A 27217-nucleotide genomic window follows, 5' to 3' on the forward strand; every position below is an offset into this window, starting at 1 on the left:
CTATCATGGATTTATGTTTATTGTGTTTTTATTGTTTTGTTCTTTATCTTATTGTGCTTTTTGTGTTGGACCAGATTCAAGGTGCAATTATTTCATTCTCCTTTACACTTGTGTGCTGGAAATGACACTGCACAATTTTGAATCTTGAATAAGGCTGGCATAATGCCATAGGCCAAAAGGCCTGCGTTACGCTGTAGTGTTCAGTTCTATTCTATTGTACTGTACAAGACATAAAAACTGCTATAAGTTACAAAAATAAGTCCGCAGTAAATACAAAGTGCAAAAGAATCATATTTAGGGAATATTCATTGGGTCATGGACCATTCAGAAATCTGACAGTGGAGGGGGAAGACGCTGTTCTTGAACCATTGAATGTTTGTCATCAGGCTCCTGTACCTCCTCCTTCATGTTAGTATCAAGAAGAGGACATGTCTGGATGGAGAATATCCTTATTGATGGAAGCTGCTTTCTTGATGCATCACCTTTTGCAGATGTCATGATGGTGGGGAGGGTTGTCCTTGTGAATCTACAACTCTCTGCATCCACTAAAGATCCTACACGTTAGAGCCTCCATACCAATCATACTGTGATACAACCAGTCAGAATACTCTCCATCGTATATCTGTAGCAATTTGCTTGAGTCTTTAGTGACATTAAAAATCTCCTCAAACTCCAATATGCAGTGTGCCTTCTTTGTGTATTAATGTTTAGGGCCCAGGATACATCCTCCAAGATGATGATGCTCAGGAACTTGAAGGTGCTCACCTTTTCCATCACTGACCTCTCAATGAAGTCTACAAATAATTCCTAGATTTTTCTGGCGTTGAGTGCAAGGATGTTGTTGCAAAATCACTTAACCTGCTTATCTATCTCACTCCTTTATGCCTCCAATTCGATATCTGCAATTCTGCGACTTTATTCATTGGCGGATTTAGAAATAGCATTTGAGCTGTGCCTAACCACACAGCCGTGAGCGTAGAGAGACTAGATCAGTGGGCTAAGCATGCATCTTTGAGATGCGCCTGTGTTGACTGACAGTGTGGTGGAGATGTTATCCCTTTATTAAATCAGTACCATAATTCCACACTAACTCAGAAGGAGAAACCCATTGCTCATCTGCCTTGCTCTCTGTGTTCTTAAGGCACAGTCAAACTCTTGGCTTCTGCTCTATAATCATCTACTCCCACTCTATCTCCATTGTGATAACACAACCATGGCAAACAAGAGAAGTCAAAGCCAACATAAAAGCCAAAGAGAGGGCATAGAGCAAAAATTAGTGGGAAGCTTTTAAAAACTAACAAAAGACAACTAAAAAAGTCATTAAGAAGGTAAAGATGGAATACAAAAGAAAGCTGGCTAGTAATATTAAAGAGGATAGATGCCAGTAGTTTCTTCAGGATACATTAAGTGTACAAGAGAGTCAAAAGTGGATATTGGACTGCTGGAAAATGATGCTGAAGAGGTAGTAATGGGGGATAACAAAATAGAGGACAAACTGAATAAGTCTTTTGCATTAGTCTTCACTCTGGAAGACACTACTAGTATTGTGGAAATTCTAGGTGTCAGGAGTCATGAAGTGTGTAAAGTTACCATAACTAGACAGAAGGCTGTTGGGAAACTGAAATGCAGATAACATCTAGACCAGACGGTGTACACTCCAGAGTTCTGAAAGAGGGGGCTGAAGAGATTATGGAGGCATTAGTAATGATCTTTCGAGGATCACTTGAATCTGGAATGGTTCTGGAAGACTGGAAAATTGCAAATGTCACTCCACTATTCAAGAAGGTAGAGAAGCAGAAGAAAGGAAGCTGTAGACCAGTTAGTCTAACTTCAGTGGAGGGAAGATGTTGCAGTCAATTATTAAGGATGAGGTCCCAGGGTACTTGGAGGCACATGATAAAATAGGCTGTAGTCAGCTTGGTTTTCTTAAGGGAAAATCTTATTTGACAAATCTGTTGGAATTCTTTGAAGAAGTAACAAGCAGGATAGACAAAGGAAAATCGGTTGATGCTATGTACTTGGTTTTTCAGAAAGTGTTTGACAAGGTGCCACACGTGAGTCTGCTTGTCAAGCTATGAGCCCATGGTATTACAGGAAAATTTCTAGCAAGGATAAAGCAGTGGCTGACTGGCAGGAGACAAAGAGTGGGAATAAAGGGAGCTTTTTCTGACTGGCTGCCATTGTCTGGTGGTGTTCTACAGGGGTCTGTGTTGGGACCAATTCTTTTGACATTATATGTCAAAGATTTGGATGATCGAATTGATGGCTTTGTTGCAAAGTTTGTAGATGATATGAAGATAGATGGAGGGGCAGGTCGTTTTGAGGAAGTAGAGAGGCTATAGAAGGACATTGACAGATTAGGAGAATGAGCAAAGAAATGGCAGATGGAATATAGTGTTGGGAAGTGTATGATCATGCACTTTGGTAGAAGAAATGAAAGGGTTGACTATTTTCTCAATGGAGAGAAAATACAAAAAACTGAGATGCAAGGGGACTTGGGAGTCCTTGTGCAGGATTCCTTAAAGGTTAATTTACAGGTTGAGTCTGTGGTGAGTGATGCACCATCAATAACTCTTGGAGACATGAGGCGAGAAATAGGCTTTTTTAGCTGGAAGAAAGCACTGTCAGCAGCAAGAGACCATCACACAACATCCTGGAGACTGAGGGAGGAGCAGTGTCTCCAATCGCCTTTATACCGGGGTCTGTGGGAGGAGCCACAGGAGCAGTCAGCTGGGGGGGGGGGGGGGTGTCCAGACAGGTATATGTAGTTCACCACAGTGAGGAAGGCAAATGCAATGTTCTCAGTTCAAGAAGACTAGATTATAAAAGCAAGGATGTAATGTTGAAACTTCATAAGGCACTGGTGAGGCCTCATTCGGAGTATTGTGAGCAGATTTGGGCTCCTTATCTTAGAAAGGATGTGCTGAAACTGGAGAGGGTTCAAAGGAAGCTCACAAAAATGATTCCAGGATTGAATGGCTTGTCATATGAAGTGTGTTTGATGGCTGTAGGCCTGTATTCAGCAGAATTCAGAAGAATGAGGAGTGGCCTTATTGAAACCTATCAAATGGTGAAAGGCCTTGACAGAGCGAATGTGGAGAGGATATTTCCTAAGGTGGAGAGTCTAAGACCAGAGGACCCAGCCTCAGAAAAGGGAGTTATACTTTTAGAACGGAGATGAGGAGGAATTTCTTTAGCCAGAGAGTGGTGAAACTGTGGAATTACTTGCCACAGGCATCTGGGGAGAACAAGTCTTTATGTATATTTAAGACAGAGGTTGATAGATTCTTGATTGATCAGGCATGAAGGGATACGCGGAGAAGGCAGGAGAAAAATTGGATCAGCTATGATGAAATGGTGGAACAGAGAAATGAGCCAAATGGCCTAATTCTGCTCCTATATGTTATGGTCTTCTGGTCTTATCTCTCTGTATACCTGCCTGTTATACTCCTCATCTCATTTTATGTTTATATAGTGATCAATTAGTCACTAATTGTCTATTCAATTAATCAGATAACCTTAAAATGATTTATCTTAGCTATTGTTTTTAATCACATGAAGGAAAAATTTCTAACTACAGAGAGAGTGTAAATGTTGCAACACTTGCCAGCCAATCGTTAGGCTGTGTTTCACTCTCTTTCTCTCTCCCCCCCCCCCCCCTCTCTCTCTCTCTCTCTCTCTCAGAACTTTCTCTCAAATTTCCTTCTCAACTCTGTCCCAGCTCTCTACCATTTCTCTCTCTCTCAACTGTCTTTCAACTCACTTTCTCTTTCTCTCATTTCTCTCTTTCTCACTCGACTCTCACTTAACCTCTCCCCTTTTATATTTTTCTTTCACGTAACTCTCTTTCTCTCAACCCCTTCTTTCTCCCAACTCTCTCTCTCACTCAACTCTCTCTACTCTGTCTCTCTCTATCTCTTTCTCTTAACCAACTCTCAACTCTCGCTCTGTCTCAACTTTCTTTCCCTCATCCCCACACCCCACCATCTCTCCCTCTCCATCCCCCCACCCCTTTTCTGCTCTGGCACATTGACCTAGTGCTTTTGGGCACAACAAATACTGTGCAATCAACAGCCAGAACCTCAGGAGAGTTGGTGTCCAGAGGGACCTTGGCACAGAGGTTGATAGCTCTCTGAAAGTGGTGACGCAGGTGGATAGGGTAGTGAGGTGGTTTGCCCTCAATAGGCTGAGGCATTTTGAAAATCGTGATATTTTGTTGCAGCTGTACAAAGTATTCTTCAGTCTGCATTTGGAGAATTGCGTACTGTTCTGGTCAGCACAGTACAGGAAGGATATAGTAACATTGAAAATAGTGCAGAAGAGATTCGGCACGATGTTGACTGGAGTAGAGAGCTGTAGTTGTAAGGAGAGATTGGATAGACCGGGTTGATTCTCACTGGAACACAGGAGGCTGATGGGTGACCTTATTAAGGCTCTTCGTTGGTCAGGTCAACCATGGATATTGCGTCCTTGTTGTCTACGTGATAAGCAAGCCAGGGCAGTAGGATATGAAGAGCAAGCTGTTTCTCACGCAGCAGGCTCCCCCTCTCCACGTAGCTGATGAATCCAGAGGAATGGCAGAGACTGATACAGTTTGGCACCAGAGACGTAGCTGGAGTTACCAGTCAGCAATGAACTGCCTTAGGGACTCCTGCTCTGGATTTTGCCTTAGAGTTTACTCCCAAATCCTTCCCATGAGTGGGTATATCTGCAAGGCACTGGAGGTTTGAAATCAGAGTTTTCTCTCTCCTAGCTAAGCTGCCAACCATGGCTGACAATCCCCATCTGAGGTGACTGGTTTTAAGGTACCTGAAACCTGCCTTTGCCCTTCTCCTGTCAGAAGAAATGGATCCACTGACTTCAGTGGCTATGTCACACTTAAAGGCCAGGAGCTTAATTTAGTTGTCAGAATTATTTGAGACGCACACCACTGGGAGTATTTAATAGGTAGTGGGACATATCTCCACCTCCTCCCCCAAGTATAACATCTTTAAGTAACCAACCTGAAGGGTGACCTTATATAGGTTTGTAAAATTATGAGGGGCATGCATAGGGTAGATAATTTTCCTTGCTTTGGGGAGTGTACAACCAGAGGGAATAGTTTTTGTGTGAGGGAGAGGAGTTTTGAGGAGATCTGAGGAGCAGGTTTTTCACACAGAAGGTCGTGTGTATGTGAAAGGAGCTGCCAGAGGAAGTGTCTATAATGTTCAAAAATCATTCATACAGGCACTTGGATGGGAAAGAACTAGAGGAATACAGGACAAATGCAGACAAATAAGATTAGAGTCACAGTCAGCATGGACAAGATGGGCCGAAGGGCCTGCTTCTTCTCTGTACAACCCTATGTCACTGATTTGTTTAAAACCCTACAGTTTTTCTCTCTCCTGTGTGGCTTTAAATCTTCATTGTGCTAATTTTTAATACTTTTTACTGTAACACTTACTCTGTTAATTGACTAAATTAGGGTTACAATCATAAGCTTTGAAGTGAAGAAACTTGAAGTAGCCCGAATGCAAATTCGAATCAGAGTCAGGTTTATTATCACTGACATGCAGTATGACCTGAAACACAGCTTTTGTGGGGAGAAGCAGAGTTTACCATTCGGTCATGCTTAAACATATCACTCGGATAACAACATGAAGTGTAACCACTCTTTGTTTATCTCTGATTAGGTGAGAAACCTTACCAGTGTGATTTCAAGGACTGTGGACGAAGGTTCTCCCGTTCGGATCAGCTGAAACGACACCAGCGAAGACACACTGGTAAGAACATAGAACATAGAACAGCACAGCACCGTACAGGCCCTTCAGCCCACAATGTTGTGCTGGACTTTTAACTCACTCTAAGATCAATCGATCCATTCCCTCCTTCATTTTTCTTTCATTCATTTGCCCATCTAAGGGGCTTTTAAATCTCCCCAATGTATCTGCCTCCCTACCAGCACGTTCCATGCTCCTCCCCCTGTGTAAAGAAAAACCTACCTCTGATATCCCCCCGTACTTTCTTCTAATCACCTTAAATTATGGCCTTTTATATTAGCCATTTCTGCCCTGGGAAAAGGTCTCTGGTTGTCTATTCTGTCTATGCTTCTTATCAAATTATACATCCTATCAAGTCACCTCTCATCCAAAGAGAAAAGCCCTAGATCTCTCATCCTATTCTCATGTGACATGCTCTCTAATCCAGGTAAATCTCCTCTGCACCCTCCCTAAATTTTCCACATTTACTTGGCATTGAAATCTTCATGTACACTGAACTAAGGGCTACCAGGGTGGAGGGATGGAGATATGTCTCTGCCAAAGGAGGTGTAAGGCGCTCCCTCCCTCTGCTAGTCTGCAGGTCACCCTTGGGCAAGGTGTAGCACCTGCTTAGTCCCCTGATCAGGGTCATGTGAAGCCATGGGAGCAAGTGGTGGATGGTCGTATGAGCAGCTGGTGCATATCACAAGTCCCAGTTACACGAGCACTGAGGTCAGGCAGACAATCTCTGAAGAGTATTGATAATGGTTGGACTCACCCATCTTGAAAAGATGCTGTTCAGAAGAAGACAATGACTTGCATGTTCTCCCTATGATCACTTGGTTATAATAAAGGGTCTTGGCCCAAAACATCACCTCTTTATTCCTCTCCATAGATGCTGCCTGACCTGCTGAGTTCCTCCAGCATTTTGCGTGGGTTACTCTGGATTTCTAGCATTGGCAGAAACTCTTCTGTTTATTGCTTGGCTTTCCTCTGCGTTTCATCACACTTGCCAAAGACACGTTGATAGGTGAACTTGTGTAGATGCGTGTCTGGAGAATCGGGAAGCGGCAACACGCATGCGAGAGAGAACAAGGTTCAGAGAAATCAGCAGCTGGATGTGATTGATGGGGTCACTCTGAGGGCTGACACAGACTAGCCTCTTTTGATGTTGTACAGGGTAATGACTCGCTCTCCCTTACGTTGACACACAGAGGAGATGACAGGGAGAGAGTTAAATGCCACAGGATTAGGAGAGGGAAGAAAACATACTATGGAAATTATGTTAATAAGGAAACAAAATATTCTGGAAAACTGAGGCTGCGGATGGAGAAATCTGGAGGAACAGACAGTGATCTGGACTCAGTGGGCAAGGAACGATTGATGTTTTGTCTGTACCAGGACTTTACACCTGAAACATCTACAATTCCTCACCCTTTCACAGATGCTGCTTGACTCACAGAGTTCCTTCAGGAGACAGTTTTTCACTCTGTAAGATGCCTCTTTAGCCTATCAGACCATTGAAACCAGTTCTTGTCACACAAACCCATAAGTGCACTTGCAGCAGCAATATATACTCAAAGGCCATTTTATTAGGTTCACCTGAACACCTGCTTGTTAACACAGATCTCTAATCAGCCAATCATGTGGCAGTAACTCAATGCATAAAAGCACACAGGCATGGTCAAAAGGTTCAGTTGTTGTTCAGACCAAACATCAGATTGGGGAGGATATGAGATCTAAGTGACTTTGACTGTGGAATGATTGTTGGTGCCAGACTGGGCGGTTTGAGTATCTCAGAACAACTGATCTTCTTGGATTTTCATGCAAAATAGTGTCAAGAATTTACAGAGAATGATGTGAAAAAAATCCAGTGAGCAGCAGTTCTGTGGGTGAAACATCTTGTTAATGAGAAAGGTCAGAGGAGGATGGCCAGATTGGTTCAAGCTGGAAGGCGATAGTAACTCAGATAGCCATGTGTTACAACAGCGAAATGCAAAAGGCCATCTGTGAACACACAACGCGTTGAGCCTTGAAGTGGATGGGTCACAGCAGAAGCCCATGAACATAAACTCAAAAGTCATTTTATAAGATACAGGAGAAACTTAATAAAATGGTCACTGAGTTTGTTACAGATGCTGCAAACCTGAAATAAAAATTTACCAGCAGCGTCACTGGCAAGAGAATTAACGTTGAGAGAGACATGATTTGGAGAGAGGAGAGGAAAGGAAGGAGACTTGGAGAGGAACACAGGGGCAAATAACTAGAAGAAGAGGTTTGCATTAAAAGTTACACCAGGTTTGTGGAGATACGTTTGCTGTTTAATGATAGAACTACGTTGTGCTCCGCATTGCATAATGTGGTGGTGATAGTGCGGAGATTAAGTTACTGAGTTGTGGGTTAAAATCTCTCCATTTAAATTAAATTTCAGCAGACACATTACAGTACTATTGCAATCACTCAAGTCGAGTACAATGGTTTCCTAAGTGATTGTCTACAGGTGAGTCCTCAGGTGGCTGTAAAGGACGATCGGGATCCACGTATTCTGGTTCAGTGTGGGCAAGGTTAAGTGGTGTCTGTGGTTGGTGGTTGGGTCTTTAGATTGTTCAGCCTCTCCTTTCATACCTGCCGCGTGTTCTCTGCGTCACACCGGAAGTTGTTCTCATGTAGAACAGATTTCCTCCAGGTGTGTCTGTGTGCTTGTACACATGATGGGCTGAATGGCCTTCATTAGAAATTATTTTTGTGGCTTCAGTGGAGCTGAACCTCGAAGCAGTGCGCTGCTGACGTTATATGTGATATGTTAGAACAACGAAACAGGAGGCATCAGAATGGTACTGGTTTGCACAATGTTTTACAGTACCAGGGGCCTGGGCTCATTTCCCACTGCTGTCTGTAAGTCCTCTCCATGACTGCATGGGGGTTTCCCCCGGGTGCTCCTGTTTCCTCCCAAAGTCCTAAGATGTACCAGATGGTCGGTTAATTGGTCACTGTAAATTACCCTGCCATTAGGCTCGGGTTAAATCAGGAGATTGGTGGCTGGCATTGCTCGATGGTTCAGAAGGGCCTATTCCGTGCTGTGTCTCCATAAATAAAATAAATTTGGCCCGTCATGTTGACTCCCAGGAAATGATCCAATTAGTCCCATTTCCCCTTTTCTTTGCTCTCTTTCACCCTGCGACTTCACACGTACACATCAACACAAGAGATTCTACAATTGCTGGAAATCCACACAAAATGCTGGAGGAACTCAGCAGGTCAGGCAGCATCTATAGAGAGAAACAGAGTCAACGTTTCAGGCTGCGACCCTCCTTCAGGACACTTCTCTGTCATTCGATTTGCCGCTAAGCTACACTGAGTGCCTTAGGGATGTGGGAGGAAATCGGTCAAGCAAACTCCACACAGGAAGCACCTGATCCCAGGAGCTGTGAGGAACCAGCGTTTACAGTATAGATGAACTGAGGAAGCAAGCCTAGGAACTTCGGCTGGAATTAGTTTAACTTGGACAAGTATGCGGTGTGGCATCTTAGGTGCAGGGGCAGGAATTACGTAGTAAATGGTAGGTCTCTGGAGACTGTTGTAGGACAGAGAGACCTAGGGGAGCAGGAACATAATTCTTGAAAGTGGCGAGACAGGCAGATAGTAGTGAACGCCACAGAATCCTTGCTGTTCCTACTAGTGCACCCATCTGGACCGAGATCGCAGATGTTTCCAGGATTTATTGGAGCCATTCTCTCAGTCCAGGTGTCACAGCTCCAAATGTTCCTATCACTACTGGGATTACTCTGGTTTTAACCTTCCATATCCTTTCTACCTGCTCTTTCAAACCCTGGCATTTCTCCAGCTTCTCATATTCTTTGTTCCTGATGTTAGTGTCATTCAGGATTGCCACGTCTATTACTATTCCATTCTTCTGTTCCTTGTCTGATTGGTTGTCTGGTCCTGCTTATCAGTCTGTATTTGGAAGTCCCACAGGATCTTAGCTCTGTCATTCTCCACTACCTTCTCAGGTGTTTCCCATTTAGACTTGGGAGTGTCCATCTACCTATTTATCTATATATTTATATGAAATAAGGAATCAAAAGTAGTGAGATAGTGTTGATGGGTTCATTATCTGTTCATAAATCTGATGGTTTTTCCTAAAATGTTGAGTGTGTTTCTTCAGGCTCTTGTACCTCCTCCCTGATGGTAGCTATGAGAAGAGGATATGCCCTGGGTGATGAGAGTCCCTATTGATGGAAGCCTTCTTCTTGAGGCATTGCCTTTTGAAGATGTCATATTTGCTGGGGAGACTAGTGTCTATGAAGGAACTGACTGAGTTTGTACCTTTGTGCAACAACAATTACAAGTATAATTAGATAGTGTCACTGTGCACTTAGGGTATTGTGCACAGTGCTGGTCTCCACACGGAGTAGAATATTCTGTACAGTGCTGGTCTCCACACTTGTATCGTGCACAGTGCTGGTCTCCACACTTGTATCGTGCACAGTGCTGGTCTCCACATGGAGTAGAATATTCTGTACAGTGCTGGTCTCCACACGGAGTAGAATATTCTGTACAGTGCTGGTCTCCACACTTGTATCAAGCACAGTGCTGGTCTCCACATGGAGTAGAATATTCTGCACAGTGCTGGTCTCCACACGGAGTAGAATATTCTGTACAGTGCTGGTCTCCACACTTGTATCGAGCACAGTGCTGGTCTCCACATGGAGTAGAATATTCTGTACAGTGCTGGTCTCCACATGGAGTAGAATATTCTGTACAGTGCTGGTCTCCACACTTGTAACGTACACGGTGCTGGTCTCCACATGGAGTAGAATATTCTGTACAGTGCTGGTCTCCACACTTGTAACGTGCACAGTGCTGGTCTCCCAGCTGTGGGGCAGATGTCATTAAGCTGGAAAGGGTGCAGGAAAGATTTTCAAGGAAGTTACCAGGACTGGGGGGCTCGAGTTAAAATGAGAGGTTGAATAGGCTGGAACTGATTTCCCTGGACTGTTGGAGGCTGAGGAGTGGTCGTGCAGAGGTTTATAAAATTGTGAGGGGCGTAGATGAGGTGGATAGTCACAGTCTTTTTCCTGTGTAGAGGAGTCTAAAGCTGGAGAACATGTATCTAAGGGGAAGAGGGGAAAGATTTAAGAGGAATCTGAGAGACAAGTGTTTGACACAGAGGGTGATGGGTACACGGAACGAGACGCCAGTGGACACTGTACAGATAGGCACAATTACAGCATTTGAAAAACATTTAGACAAGCAGGGGAATGGGAAAGGTGTGGTGGGATTATGGTTAAATACAAGCAAATCTGATTAGCTGGGATAGATACTGGGGTGCACTGGGGAGTGGCACGTTAGTGTAGCGGTTAGCATAATTCTATTACAGCAGCAGTGATCTGAGATCAATTCTAGCCACTGACTGTATGGAGTTCGTATGCTCTCTGCATGACTATGTAGATTTTCTCTGAGTGCTCTGGGTCTCTACCACATTCCAAAGATATTGGTCAGTAGGTTAATTGGTCACCTGTGTGGAAATGGTAGCATGGACTCGTTGGGCCGGAACAGCCTATTACAGTGCCATATCTCTAAATAAATAGATATCATAGTTGGCAGTGAATGGGTTGGGCTGAAAGTACTGTCACTGTTCTGAATAACTGTGACTCCCTTTCTGCTGTCCTTTTAGTACTACACACCAGCTGTCAATAACAGGGAAACCAAACTTCTAAATGAAATAAGAAAAGAGAAAGCCAGAAAATCTCAGCAAATCAGTCAATATACACTCAGTGGCCATTTTATTATGTACTTCTGTTTTGGTCCCATCTGGCAATCCCCCATCTTGCTATTATCTCCTTGATTGGGCCTTAATTCCCTTGGCTGATTTCCAATTGTTCCCAGTTGAATTAATTACAGTAGACCTGCTTTCCATCAGGGAATGCAGGATAAGAACCCTGGAGTCACAGCAGTGAGCTGCCAGTTTGTTGGTCAATTCTAATGTGCGTAAAACTCATTTCCTGATTCCTTAGGACTGTCAGTTCCAAGCTCCGCACCATTCCCTGGATAATCTACATAAATCTTGTCTCTGTGTAAAGACTACCCTGGATACCTATTCCACGTTCACGACTGTGCTGGCACCTCACGACCCTGTCTCCGTGCCTGTGTCCTGCACTTGGGTTCGTCCCCAGTCATGTCCTTGCAATAACTTTCTGTACCTAATAAAGTGGTCACTTCATGGTCTTCTGCTACTGTAGCTTATCCAATTAATTTTCAATGTGTTATGCGTTCAGAGATGCTCTTCTGCACACCGGTGTTGTAACCTATGATTATTTGAGTTACTATTACCTTCCTGTCAGCTTGAACAAATGTGGTCATTCTCCTTTGACCTCTCTCATTAACAAAGCATTTTCACCCACAGAACTGCCACCCACTGGTGTTTTTCTTTGTTTTCAGCACCATTCTCTTTAAGCTTTAGAGACAGTGTATGAAAATCCCAGGAAATTAACAGTTTCTGAGATACTCCAACTGCCCTGTCTGGCACCAATAATTATTCCCTGGTCAAAGTTACTTTGATCACATTTCTTCCTCATTTTGATGATTGGTCTGAACAACAGCTGAACCTCTTGGCCATGTCTGCATGCTTTTATACATTGAGTTCCTGCCACATGATTGGCCGATTAGATGTTTGCATTAACGAGCAGGGGTAGAAGTGTACTTTATGAAGTGGCCACTGAGTGTTTGTGAGGAGAGGAACAGTATTAATGTTTCAGGCTCCTGACATTATATCAGAGCTGACCAATTCTGATAATTGGGCTTCTGTGGACCAATGTAAGAAGCCGTGGTCAGAGAGACTAGAGCAGCGAGATAGAGAAGAGTCTTAAAATTATGTCACCCTGCATCTGCTCTGCCCACTGTCTGGACAAGTTCTTGGAGAAGCATCAGATGACTAATCAGTTGTAGCCTTCAGTACTTACTGGATGTTAAGCTCTGGGGACAGAAACCTAACTAGTCAGATAACCAGCTTTTCTAGTTGGCCAGTTCTGAAGAAAGGTCACAACTGGGAACATTAATTTTTTTCTCTTTTATGAATATTCCCTGACCTACTGAGTGTTTCCTACACTTGCTGTTTTAGAACATAGAACAGTACAACACAGGAAATGACCCTTCAGCCCACAATGTTGGTGCTGGGACAATGAAAGTAGTAATCAAATGGCCAACTAAATTAATCTCTTCTGCCTATGTAATGTCAGTATCCTGCCATAGGGCCCAAAAGGTACTGCAGAAGCTAGAAATCTAGAGCAATAGTGAGTCCTGATGAAGAGTCTCAGCCCAAAACGTTGACTGTTTCCATCTATAGATGCTGCCTGACCTGCTGAGCTCCTTCAGCACATTGTGTGTGTCGGTCTGTATCCTTCCATTTTCCTTGCATTCTTGTACCTCTCTGAACGTCTCTTAAAAGCCTCCAATGTTTCTGCCTCTACCTCCACCTCAGGTAGTGTATTCCAGACACCCACCACTCTCTATGTAAAAAAAAACTTGCCCCTCACATCTCATTTGAAATTACTCCCTCTCAGCTGAAATGAATGCATTCTGGCATTAGACCTTTCAACCCTGGGAAAAAGACACTGTCTGTTTACTCTGTCTACACCTCGCATAGTCTTATAACCTTCAGTCAGATCATTCCACAGCCTCTGCTGCTCCAGAGAAAACAACCCAAGTTTGTCCAATATCTTGTTATAGCACGTGCCCTCTAATCCAGGCAGCATCCTGGTAATCTTCATCTGAACCCTCTCCAAAGCCTCAACATCCTTCCTATAATGGGGCAACCAGAACTGAATGTAATGCTCCAGAATTCATTTCCTATTTCAAAGGTTCAGAGGTCAATTTAATATCAGAGAATGTATACAGGATACAACCTGAAATTCGTACTCTTCACAGACACCCATGAAACAAGAAACTCCACAGAATGAATGATGGAAACGTTGAAGCCCCAAAAGCTCCTTTCCCCACCCTTCACACAAGCAGCAGCAAAAGCATCAGCCCCCCTCACTCCCTTCCATACCAGCAGAAGTGCCAACCCTCCCACCATGTAAGCAACAGCAAAAGCCCCCCAAAGAGTCTTTGATCCATATTCCCTCAACTTTGAGAGTCACTGAGTAAATATTACATGGAAACATGTCCTCCTGCCTAAGTAGCTCATGCCAGCCAATGTGCTCATCTAAAGTAATTCCCCTTTGTCCTCATTTGGCCCACATCCCTATCTGCGCAGCTGTCCAACTACTCACTCTCCTGACACAGGCCGACACTGCAATAGATAACGTGCTCAGGAACATGCTGACACAGCCTGAGCGAGCTAGAGCTTTTCTGTTTGGCATGAAGGAGTATGGAAGGTGACGACTGAGATGCACAAGATGATGAGAGGTATAAATCCAGCCGATAGCCAGGGGTTTTTTTTTTGCAGGGCAGAGACGGCTATTTCAATGGGGCATAATTTTAATGTGGTTCGAGAAAAATATAGGGGGAATGTCAGAGATAAGTCTTTTACGTGAGAATGCATGGAATGCCTGCTGGGTTGGGGGTTGAGGCAGATATACTAGGGACACAAGAAACTGTTGATAGGCACTTGGATGATAGGAAAATGGAGGATTTATGGTGGAGGGAAGGGTCTGATTAATCTTAGTGTATGTTAAAAGTCTGGCACAACATCGTGAGCCAAAGGGCCCATACTGTGCTGTAGTGCCCTATAGATTTTTCACTATTCATTTCCTTCTGTAAGCTCTGGCCGAGTCAGGAACTGGCAGAAATCCCTCCAAGTCATGCAGAGAGTCAACACTCACCACACCACGCTTTTGCCCCACTGTTATAAAATTATTGAACAGTCCCATAGTATGATAAAAAGGATTCCTGACTTCACAATCTACCATGTTATGGCCTTGCACCTTATTGTCTGACTAGACTGCACATCCTCTGTAACTTTAACACTTTATTCTGCATTCTGTTACTGTTTTCCCTTGTACTAACGCAATGTACCATTGTAATGAAATGATCTCTATGCATGGTGTGCAAAACAAAAATTCTCAGTGTACCTCGGTACGTGTAACAACAATAATCCAATTTACCAGTGAACAATGTCATCCTGGGTTCTTCCCAGGAGGAGCATGATAACATGACCGTGACCACACGTTACCAATGTCCAGGCTCTTGTGCAGGAACTCTATCCTAAACATGAGATTCTGCGGATGCTGGAACTCTTGAGCAACACACACAAAATGCTAGAGGAACAGCAGGCCAGGCAGTATCTATGGAGTGGAATAACCAATCAACATTTCGGTTCGAGAACCTTCATCAGGACTGGAATAAAAGGTGGGCGAGGGGAAAAAGTACTTCCTCTTCCTTTCCAGTCCTCATAAAAGGACTTGGCCCAAAACGTCAACTGTTTATTCCCCTCTTCCGTAGATACTGTCTGACTTGCTGAATTCCTTCAAGAACATTATCGTGTCTTTTCTCTGATAGAGGACGTGCCTGTTACTGGCATTGACTCTACATTCTGCAAACCCTCTTGTACTGTGTGCCTTGTGCATGATTGTGACGACCTGATTCAAATCATTTTGCTCTTTGTTCTCCCGTAGGGGTAAAGCCATTCCAGTGTAAAACTTGTCAGCGTAAATTCTCTCGCTCTGACCACTTAAAGACTCACACTCGAACTCATACAGGTAAAACAAGTGCGTAAACAATTTTTTTTGACTTTTACTTTCTTAATCGCAGACTTTAATGTTTTAACAGCTAATATTTGTCTGCCACTTTTGTAATACTTGAACCCTTTGAGCACCATGTGTTCATTTTGGACCTAAAATGTTTAACATTAAATTTTTAAAAAAAGGTTTTAGTGAGGTTTCTTTTGAGTTTTACCACCAATTGATTCCCTCTATTTTCCCCGCAGGAGCTGCTGGTCGAAACGCAGCCTCCTTGAACTGGGAGGGCAGGATGGTTGGGGCTGCACCTTCTCCATGACCACCATCAATGCCTCTCCATGAAGGGCCATCATGGAAGGCCGAATGTAGCAGGGGTTGAAACAGACGCGCTAGTTTTGGTTCTCTTCAACACCTCTTCCTGACTGCCCCCCCCTCCCACTTCACCCCCGTTTAGCCCCTCTCACATCTCCCTCAACTGTGCACTCAGTAGAAAACCCTTTGGAAACCAAACCAAATTCTAAGACTAGAACATGGCCTCGAACAGAGGTCGGTTACAGGATTCTGGTCCTAAATACTGCACTTGGCAATCTGTTCCCTAACCAATTTAAAAACTATATATAATAATAATGCTTGACCTCATCTGTTGATCAGACCCACCACCACCTTGATGAGTGTTGGGACTGATTTTCTAAGTAATAGAAGCTCTCCCTGTCAATATGGAGTGGTATCTCTGTCTGCCAGGGCACATTCTATCTACCACAGATCAAGGAACTAAATGCTTGACGTGTTGAAAGACTAGGGATCCCTTTGAGTCTGTAGAAAGGAGGTGCTGGTTAAGACAGCTGAGCACACTGCCCCTCCCTACTCACAGGGGTAAACCTCCTCCCAGTGCCCAGTGGGAGTTCTCCACCTTTACCGATCTATAGTTCTTGGCATTTTTATAGAGATGGCATTAAATGACCACATGACTACATGACATAGGAACACAATTAGACCATTTATTCCATTGAGTCTGCTCTGCCATTCCATTGTGGCTGATTTATTATCGCTCAACCCCATTCTCCTGCCTTCTCCCCGTAACGTTTGTGCCCTTATTAATCAAGAACCTATCAACCTCCACTCTAAATATATCCAATGATTTAGCCTCCACAGCTACCAGTGGCAATGGATTCCACAGATTCACCACCCTCTGGCTAAAGAAATTCCTCCTCATCTCTCATGTAAAAGGACTTCAATGTATTCTGAGGCTGTACCCTCTGGCTGATTCCCCACATCCTCTCCATCCACTCTATCAAGGCCTCTCAATATACGATAGGTTTCTGAGCTCCAAATGGTAGGACTGCATTCCATTAAGAAGCCCACTAGCAGGGTCCTAGAGTACAACTGACCACCCTAATCCAGGTTACTGGGTCTCTGGATCTCCAAGTGACCATGGGAGGTAGGTTTTGTACTTCTAGGGTCTCTTGGAAACACCCATGATTACTGAGAAATCTTACTCACCTCTGCACCCTTCCAAGAATTCATCTAAGGAATCAAAAGTTATTTTTAATTTGTTTCCTAATTCATTTGGGAATTTCAACATTGTTTCGAGTAAATTGTGCTTCTGACTATTTTACTCTAAAGTATCATAGTTCTCAAAGGGTTAAATTCTGCTCTAGCCTCTTGCATCATTAATTAATGCAAAATATTAAATGTGTTTAATATGGTAAATTTGACTTGCTATTTTCTTGACAGCGATTTAATGTAAGCATGTATAACTTATTTAGCTTTTGTTTAATATGTAAAACCTGAAGTGAATACACAGCAGGACTTTTGAAGTTACACAGTTTATGGGCAGCCTGACTATGATCTTCTAACACGAAGTAATATAACAGTTACCCTAAGACACAGGGAGCAGGGTCCTTGAGGTGTAATACTCAATGCTGGGAAAAGATGCAACAACAATTTTACACTCAGACCAGCTTTAATCTCCATTGAACTCAGTACTAGGCAGGATATATTCACCAATATTGCGCCATCTCTCCCCAAACTTTCTGTAACACACAGATAAAAAGAAAATCAATGGACATTACTTGTAATCATGTCTTAGAGTCATAGAACACTACAGCACAGAAATAGGCCCTTTGGTCCATCTAGTCTAAACAATTAATCTGCCTAGTCCCATTGACCCACACATCCCACTCCCACCTACATACCTCCAAATATCTCTTCAATGTTGAAATTGAACTCAAATTTACTACCTCCACTGGCAGCTCGTACCACATTCTCATCGTCCCTCAATGAAGAAGGTCCTCCTCAAGTTCCCCTTAAACAGTTCACCTTTTACCCTTAACATATGACCTCTGGTTCTGATGGAAAAAGCCTGCTTCAATTTTACCCTATCTATACCCCTCATAAGTTTGTATACCTCTATTAAATCTCCCCTCATTCTCCTACGCTCAAGGGAGTAAAGTCCTAACCTATTCAATCTTTTCCTATAACTCAGGTTCTCAGGGCATGGCAACATCCTTGTCTTTGTAAGAAAGCTTGAGATATATATTAATTTCCCTCACTCCATTTTAATAGAGGTCCAATCCATTTAAAAATAGTATCTAGGCAAGCAGGCAGTGGAATTATAGTGTAATGGTGTCATAGAGTCATAGTGTCTGACGCCCAGAAACAGGCCTTTCAGTCCAATTGGTCCACATTGAACAAGATTCCCATTTACGCTAACCCCACATGCATATGTCTGGCCCCTAGCCCAACTGTAGCTTTCCCATTCATGTCCCTATTAAGATCAATTCATTTTAATTGATCTTAATAGAGCTGTGGAGTAGCACAGCAATAGCATAACACTATTACAGCACCAGTGACCCAGGTTCAATTCCATCACTGTTCGTAAGGAGTTTCTATGTTCACCCCATGACCATGTGGGTTTCCTCCCACATTCCAAAGACCTAAGGGTTCATGGGTTAATTGGTCACATGGGTGTAATTGTGCAGGGTCTTTTACTGTGTTGTATCTTAAAGTAACATAAATATGCTGCCTTCCCCAATCACTTCCTCTGGCAACTCTTTCCATATTCTGGGGTGAAAATGTCGCCTCTGAGATTCCTATTAAATCTGTTCAACTTTTCTTCTTTATGCTTTGAATATGGTTCAATGTTCAAAGTTCTTCTTTGTTTTGGGGTTGTCTGTGGGGAAGACAAATCTCAGGGTTGTATACTGCATACATTGATAATAAAAATACTTTGAATCTTTATCTCCCCCTAGTTCTTGATTCCCCAATCCTGGGGAAAAGACAGTTATAAAAACTCTCAAGTTTTTAAACACTTTCATAAGATCCTCCTCCCCACCTCATTCTCCCATGCTCCAGTGAATAAAGTTCCAACTTTATGTTGCCTACAATGATTTCCTTGCCTGAAGATGTTGCACAATAGACCGTACAGGAAATACTAAACTTATACAGGGACATGACCCATCCAGTCAAATTTTCTCCCACGTCTTAACATGACTCAACACTCATTCCATGAGTGTCTGTATCTCTCTGAAATTGAATAACTCTCTTTCTAATGCAAGAGGAAGCAATATTCTTGGACAAGTGGTGCTTTTCTTTGATCTTACATTCTTTTGCCTCAACACCGCAGTGAGACAAGACCCTAGTGTAGAGGAGAAGGAGATTGATGTTGTTCCTGACTTATTAGAATCTGTCAACTGTCTCTTAATGTGATTAATGCTCCATTCCCCAACACTTACAGATTAGATTAGTTTTATTTGTCATGGATATATTGAATTATATCGTGAAATGCATCATTTGTGTTGATGACCAACACGGTCCAGCATGGCCAATTAACAAGCCCACAACCTTCCAGCATGACTCATACACCTTTTCTTGAATGTGAGAGGAAACCAGAACAGCCAAAGGAACTCCTCATGGCCAAGGAGAGGACATCAAAACAACGGCGGGAATTGAACCTTGATCTCCAATTACTGGTGTTGTAAAGCATAACACTAACCACTATGTTACTGTGCATCCCTCTTCAGTACAAAGTTCAAAGTAAATTTATTATCAAAGTACACATATGTCCCCAAATAAGACCATAAGATATAGGAGGAGAATTAGGGCAAGCTTTTGTTAAGTTGAAGTGGCTGCCTTCCTGTAAAACTTTTCGATTGTAGAAGCGATTTGATTTTTTTTCAGATATAAAGAAATGACCTTAATACATAGGAGCAGAATTAGGTCATTTTGCCCATTGAATCTTCCCCACCATGGGTAATTTATTGTCTCTCTCTTTCAATAAGATCACATCTTTCTGCTGTGTTGTAGTGAACATAGGTGCAACCTGCTCACGTGCCATATATTGCACCCTAAGAGATAGGAGCAGAATTAAGTTATTTGGCCCATTGAGTCTGGTCCACCATTTGATCGTGGCTGATTTATTATCCTTTTCAACTCCATTCTCCTGCCTGCTCCCCACAACCTTTGACACTCTCACTAATCAAGAACCTACCAAGCTCCACTTTAAATATACCCAATGACTTGACCGCCACAGGAGTCTGTGGCAAGGAATTCCACAGATTCACCATCATCATCTCCGTTATGTGCCGTGTCAATGGGACTAGCTCAAGTTGGCACTTTGGTTAGCATGGAGAGGTTGGGCTGAAGGGCTGTTTCCCTACTGTGTGGCTCTATGGCTGTAGGACATTGTGCCTTAAACAGAGCAGCAAACAGTTTAATGGAGGAGCTCTGCAGGTTGAGGAGCATCCGTGGGAGAGAAAGGAATTGTTGAAGTTCTGTGTTGAAGCCTAACATGCAACATGAAATGGTAAAAATTCCTATCCCTGCACAGGTACTACTTGACCCGCTGAGTTCCTCCAGCAGATTGTACATTGCTCCAGGTTCCACATCTGCAGTCTCTTGTATCTCAGTATGTTATATTGAATTCACTTAAGTGGACTACCTCAGATAATCAGCTTCTTGACTCAGTTTCTCCTTTCTTAATGTGTCAAAACTTTTTGCTATTTGAGCACCTCTACCCAATCTGCTTTTATCACCTCTGCTCTGATAACAGTCTCCCCCTGCTCGTCCATGTGAAGTCCCCATTGCTGGTCCCACCCCAAAAGATTTCTCTAACCTCCTCCCTGAGACCTTGACACTGTTTCAGTGAACCAAATCAAACTTTCTACATATTCCATCTGGGTAGCCTCCAACTTAAGATCATGAATGTTGATTTCTCTAACTTCCAGTAATTTCTTCCCCACCCCCTCTCTCTTTTTTTCCATTCTGGGCTCCCTCTTACCCCTTCCTTTCTCCTCAACAGCCCATCATCTCCCACTGGTGCCCCTCCTCCTTCCCTTTCTCTCATAGTCCACTCTCCTTTCCTATCAAATTACTCCTTCTTCAGCCTTTCTCCTTCCCACCTATCACCTCCTAGCTTTTTGCATCATCCCACCCTCCTTTCTCCTTACCTGATTTCACCTACCGCCTACCACCTTCCTATTCTGGCTTTGTCCCTCTTCCTTTTGCTGTCCTGATGAAGGGTCTCGGCCTGAAACATCAGCAATTAATTCCTCTCCATAGATGCTGCCTGATCTGCGGAGTTCTTCTAGCATTTTGGGTGTCTTCTTCTGCTTCTTGGACCCTCAGCTCCCCGTGGAGCATAAGCCACTGGTAACTTCCCGTCTCCATTGTCCAAGGTCGATGGCATGTTTGGTGTTCATCAACAGTTTTGTCATCCATTGCATCCACTGTACAGGGGAGTGGCCTATACAATTTCACCAGAGTCCTGTTGGCTGTCTTTACCCATTTCCACCTCTCACAATGGGGACTTGAGATTGCACTTTGAGAGGCGCATTTTGTGTGTGTTTCTCTGGATTTCTAGCATTTGTAGAATCTATACCAGCCTTGTTTCGATTGTTAGGGGGCTGAATATACAATGCTTACCCAGTTCCAGGAGTTTATCTTGAAAAACAGCAATGAATGTAGTTTAGAGAAAGGGGGAGCGTGATACATGCACCTAGAATTCTGAGTTACAAGAACAGGTTCTCTTAGATGAATATGCTTTGATTGGAAAGCAGAGTGAATAGGCGAGATAATGCAAGAATTTAAAATACTGTGTGTAGGTGTAATCAGTGGGCCATTATCTGTTTAAAACACCTTATTTGTTCCTCTCCTACTTCTAAACCTAATCCCTGCCTTGACTCCCACATTCTCTACTCCATAATTGGCATCTCGTCCGACTCTCTTCTCTCCCGATCCTAGTTCGTGAAGTTTGCTCTCTGACCCTCTGCTTCCCAATCCCCTATGGATTATGGTAATCAGACTGTAACTGCCACAAGAACATGAATCTCAGGGTAGTATAAGGTGACACATACATACTTTGATAATAAATTTACTTTGAATTTTGATTTTACAATTCCTGTTTCATAATCCCACCCCACCCAAGTTCTTATCACATCCGTATACAGTATTTCTCTGTGATCTTAGACCATAAGACTATAAAACATGGAACAGAAGCAGGCCATTTGGCCCATCAAGTCTGCTCTGCCATTCTATCGAGGCTGATTTATATTCTCCCTCAACTCCATTCTCCAACCTGGTTCCCATAACTGTTGACACCTTCACTAATCAGGAACCTATCAACCTCTGCTTTAAATATACCCAATGACTTGGCCTCCATGGCTGTCTGTGGCAATGAATTCCATAGATTCACCATCCTCTGGCTAAAGGAATTCTTCCTCATTTTTGTTCTAAAGGGATATCCTTCTATTCTGAGGATATGCACTCTTCCTTGACTCTCCCACTGTCAGAACCATTCTATCTAGGTCTTTCAATATTTGGTAAGTTTCAATGAGATCCTGCTGTTCCATTCTTCTAAATTTCAGTGAGTGTAGGTCCAGAGCCATCACATGCTCCTCATACGCTAATCCTTTCATTTCTGGGATCATTGTCACAAACCTCCTCTGGACCATCTCCAATGTCATCACATCCCTTCTTAGATAAGGATCCCAAATCTGCTCACAATACTCCAGATGCAGTTGTGACCTTGAGCACCAGGTTGTTAGTGAGGTATCACTCAATCAGATGTTCTATCTCACTCCCTTACGCTGACTATCACCACCCAGCTACCTCTCCCCGTCACCTGTCTTTGCCTAATACCTGTCATCTGGTACTCCTCCTCCCATCCCACCTAATCCTGGCTTCTTCCCCCTTTCTTTCCAGTCCTGATGAAGGGCCTCCGCCTGAAATGTCGACTGTTTATTCCTCTCCATAAATGCTACCTGACATGCCGAGTTCCTATACCATTTTGCCTGTGTTACTCTAGATTTCCAACATCTGCAGAATCTCTTTCTTCCTTTCCTTGCAAAAAGTTACAGATCTAGAGGGGGGTGGGGACAACCTCCCAAGAGGCAGCCCGTAAATTAACTAACTTCAAAAAGTCCTGCCTTTCTGAATCAGAGAAAGATATTCTAGAATGGAGCTACACTCTAATAAATCTAATCCTTAATAAATTAAGCTTTGGCGTAATCAATGACTGTAGATTTTCTTTGTTGGCAACAATATTCAAAGTTCATTGGAGCTGCTGTTTTTAACAGGTGAAAAGCCCTTTAGCTGTAGGTGGCCGAACTGTCAGAAGAAGTTTGCGAGATCCGACGAGCTGGTTCGCCACCATAACATGCACCAGAGAAACCTGACCAAGCTGCAGCTTGCCCTCTGAGTGGTGGCCGGGACTCCACCGCGCAGAAAGGTGACGGCGTGCTGCTGACCTCTCCTCTCCGACCCTCCCACCCCACAACACCATTCTCGAGTGTTCAGCAGCTAACGCGACAGAACCGACACCCAAATCCCAGTGAGCCCCTTTGAGCTGGCGCCTCTTGCTCCCGTTTGCCGCGTCGAATCGGGGCCACCATCTCTGCTATTGGAGGCTCTGTGGTCTGACAATCTGGCCTCCCGAGCGCCCAACCCCGCGACTTTCCCTCCCTTCTCCATTACCCCTGACACTCGTAAGCCAACACCTTCAGAGGACGTACAGAAAGCATGCACTTTCTGGAATACCTTGTAGAATGTAACTTCTAGTTGTACTCGGGAGATTTTGGAGGACTCCATGTCAATGAAAACGTTAGAAGAAGCACGTGACCGTCGTTTGCAGAAACCAGTAGCAAGACACTGTACATACAGCTTTCGTGGTGCAGTGCCGCACCACTCTGCTTCTCTGTAAATATTGTAAATATAGGGAGCGGTTACAATTGAATACTACTGTATTTTGTTTCTCTTTTTAACTCTGAAACCCAAACCCATCCCATGTAACATGTAGCCACTGGACGTAAGTTAAAACTAGCGGGCATTGCTGATGGACGTTTGATCTATTGTGTAGATTCATTTTAGCTGGGATAATCACATTTGAGATGAGTTTTGACTAGATCCAATAAGAGAGGTTGACGAGCGGTGTTCTATAAGGACTCTGCTTTGAAATTATACACTATATAATGAGAAGCCATGCTGGCAATGTGGCTGTTGTGTTACCAAACAAAAAAACAGAAGCAGGCTGTGCCACAAACTACCATTAACCTCTTAAAAAAAAGTAACTTAATGACTTTCAGAATCTTCAAGTATATATGAAGAGAAATGTTGTAGTGTAATGATTGTACTGTATCCAAATTTCTTTGTTCATTTATTTACTATTACCAGTTGGAAATTATTATGTATATATCTGATAATGTATTGCTGTGCCTAAAATGGGAGAGTTATTAAAAGTAGAGAATAAACAGGAGAATTAGGTACGTCACAGGTTTGGCTTGTTTGCTTTTACTTTGCATGAGACTGAAAATCTGTCAACAGTGTCTCAACACATTCTTCACCCAATACCCTCTCCGTGCTCTCCAGGGAAGGTTTCATACGAGTCAGAATCAGGTTTAATATCATTGCCATATATCGTGAAATTTGTTGTTTTGTGGTATTAGTACATAATAATTTTTAAAACCTATCAATTACAATAAGAAATATATTTTTTAAATTAAATAAATAGTGTGAAAAGAGCAAGATAAATATTGGATGGTGTTCATTGTCCATTCAGAAATCTGATGGCGGAGGAAAGAAACTGCTCCTGAAACACTGTGTGTCTTCAGGCTCCTGTGCTTCCTCCTTGATGGTAGCAATGAGAAGAGGGCATGTTCTGGGTGATGTGGATCCTTAATGATACATACGGGGGTAGGCAATGACCAGCTACCAGTGATTGTAGTTGTCTGCCAGTCTTTAAACCGAATGATATTCCGTTTAACTAACTAACACAAACACGGATTGTTGCTGAACTCCATTGCCACCATCTCCTGCATTCAACTTGCTGCCCCCAGGCTGAATCTGCAACAGAACGGAACTGCCTGCTCTTTCAGGAAGGTTGGACGATGGACGTTGCACATCAGGAACTCTCTGGCTTACGTAACGTATGTCACTTCATAATGGTGGCCAAAGGTAAGTAAGGAGATGGGACATGGACAATATTTAAGAAATAGACTTGCATTTATATATAACCATTCACAACCACAGAATCCACCAGAATTCTTTTCCACTAAAGATATATTTCTGAAATAATAAAAGAAAGAAGGCAGTGTCAAAGGACAAACTTGGGTTGAATTCTCTGGAGCTGTGAAGACTAAAGGGAGATCTGATAGAGGTTTAAAAGGTTATGACAGGCATAGGCCGAGTAGACAGACAGTATCTTTTTCCGAGAGTTGAAATGTTTTTAAGGTGAGAGGGGGTAAGTTCAAAAGAGATATGAGGGGCAAATGTTTTACACGGAAAGTGGTGGGTGTTATGTTTTGTAACTCTAAAAACATTAAAACTAATTGTAAGAAAAACAAAGCAGTCCAGAATGCGAGCCTAACTTCATTTTTACTTTAAGCGAGGCACATACATACGACATAGTGGAGTAATGACATATGCCATTTACATACTTTTACATATAACCTACAATGTATGGTGTAAACAACAAATAATGCTTATTAAAACAATATATTTACATTACTCAAATATTACCGAAATATTAAATACACAACCCTCTTCTCTGATTAACTGTAAACTCCAACCCAATAGAGAATGCATCTCAACTATATGCACAGCATACCATATAATTCAATTACTATAAAGACATCTACAGCACAGTAAATTTTAAATTGCCCCATTCAGACCGAAAGATGGATGGATTTGTTACTCTTGTGGGATGTCTTTTCCTGACCAGAGAGGTAACCCTGCTTGGCAGTTGAGTCTTGGGCGGTGAAGCAATCTCAGGTTCTGAGCCTCTGTGGTGGTTTTAGGGGTTGACTCTGGAACGGCAGGAAGTGGTTCTGACAGCTCCGGAGTTGACTCTGGACATGTTAGCATCCCAAACAGTGCCTGGTAAATTTTACAAAGTCATGTGGATTATAATGTGTGAGCACAGTGCCCGACACCGCCATTTTCTTTATCTTTTTGAAAGCCACCTTACACTGCTTTTTCCATTGCCATTTCTTCCCAAACTTGCAATTAATTCAAGGGGGGTTTGACAGGAACCCGTTATAGTAATTGACAAATCCTAAAAAAGGACCGCGACTGTGACACACACTTTGGCTTTCAGGCATCCACCCCAGCTTGAATTTTCTCAGCACACTTATGGAAGCCTTGCACTTCGATGGTGTGACCACAGTAAGTGATGCTTGGTTTAAAGAATTCGCATTTATTGCATTGTGCTTTGAGCCCATCATCTTCTAATCTTTTCAACACTGTCTTGAGAGTTTGGAGATGTTCCTTGTCATCCTCACCAGCAACAATGATGCCGTCCAAGTGCCTGGACAGCCTTGCAACACCTCATCCCATAACTTTCTATCAAAACGTAGCTGTAGATGCTATTCTAAAAATAAGCCTATTATACTGTTAAAGCCCTTTATGGTGAGAAACACTTTGGACTCCTCTTCCATCTCCATCTGTATGTAGGCCTCAGCTAAGTCCACTTTGCTGAAGTGTTTGCCCCCAGAAAGGTTTGCAAAGGTACCCTCAATCCTGGACAAAGGGCACTGATCTACTTTCAGTACTGGGTTGTCGGTGACTTTAAAATTCTTCTTCTTTGGCTGTCCATCGATTTTCGATGATGATTGAGGCCTGGGCAGGGTTGTATGGAAGATCAGCAGTTACCAATGCTGTAAGTCTCCCCCCTCCACGTCACCGATGTTGTCCAAGGGAAGGGCAAGGGCTGATGTCCCTTGCCACGGGTGTCGTCGCAGAGCAAAATGTGGTTAAGTGCCTTGCTCAAGGACACAACACGCTGCCACAACAGCTGAGGCTAAAACTAGTGACCTTCAGATCACTAGAGTGACGCCTTAACCACTTGGCCACGAGCCACACACTTTAAAATTACCACAAATCCTGACAGAGGTTTGGCTACTAGGACCGCTGGAAAGAATTCCTTCAGCCTCCATGCAATCTAGCTCACAGGCTACTTTACTTCAGATGGTGTGAATAACCGGACAAACTTTGTAAAACTTCAGTGTGATGTTTTCATTTTAAACTATTTTACCCTTGATACAGTATGTTTGAGTTTTCCATTACCATCCTTGAACACTGCTGTGACATCACCCTGTACCTTTCTTAATTTACTTTCAGTTGACTCTATTGCAGGGGATGTGGCATGCAATGGTGGATGGATCTCCAATCTAGCTGTAAATATCTCAGCCAATCATGGCCCCTCAGTGCTATTTTTACCACTATGTGGCTTGTTGGTCATTGTATTTTACTGTTATTAATGTCATTTCCACAGGAGTTATCTTTTCTCCAGTGTAAATTCTTAGCTAG

At 43.1% G+C, this 27217-nt stretch overlaps 1 protein-coding gene across 2 annotated transcripts in view; it reads left to right on the forward strand.

Moving 5' to 3' along the window:
* Nucleotides 1-24182, forward strand: part of LOC132397398 (Wilms tumor protein homolog) — a 144424-nt gene extending 120242 nt beyond the window's left edge. The window contains exons 6-8 of one of the 2 annotated variants that reach the window (XM_059976119.1): nt 5673-5762; nt 15356-15448; nt 22993-24182. In XM_059976119.1, coding sequence (XP_059832102.1) covers nt 5673-5762; nt 15356-15448; nt 22993-23114 — 305 coding nt within the window. In that variant the 3' untranslated portion in view covers nt 23115-24182. The remainder of the gene's footprint in view (nt 1-5672; nt 5763-15355; nt 15449-22992) is intronic. The other variant, XM_059976120.1, reaches the window with a different exon arrangement.
* The last annotated feature ends 3035 nt before the right edge of the window (nt 24183-27217 follow it).

The sequence above is a fragment of the Hypanus sabinus genome, chromosome 7 (genome assembly GCF_030144855.1).
Source record: "Hypanus sabinus isolate sHypSab1 chromosome 7, sHypSab1.hap1, whole genome shotgun sequence".
NCBI lineage: Eukaryota > Metazoa > Chordata > Chondrichthyes > Myliobatiformes > Dasyatidae > Hypanus > Hypanus sabinus.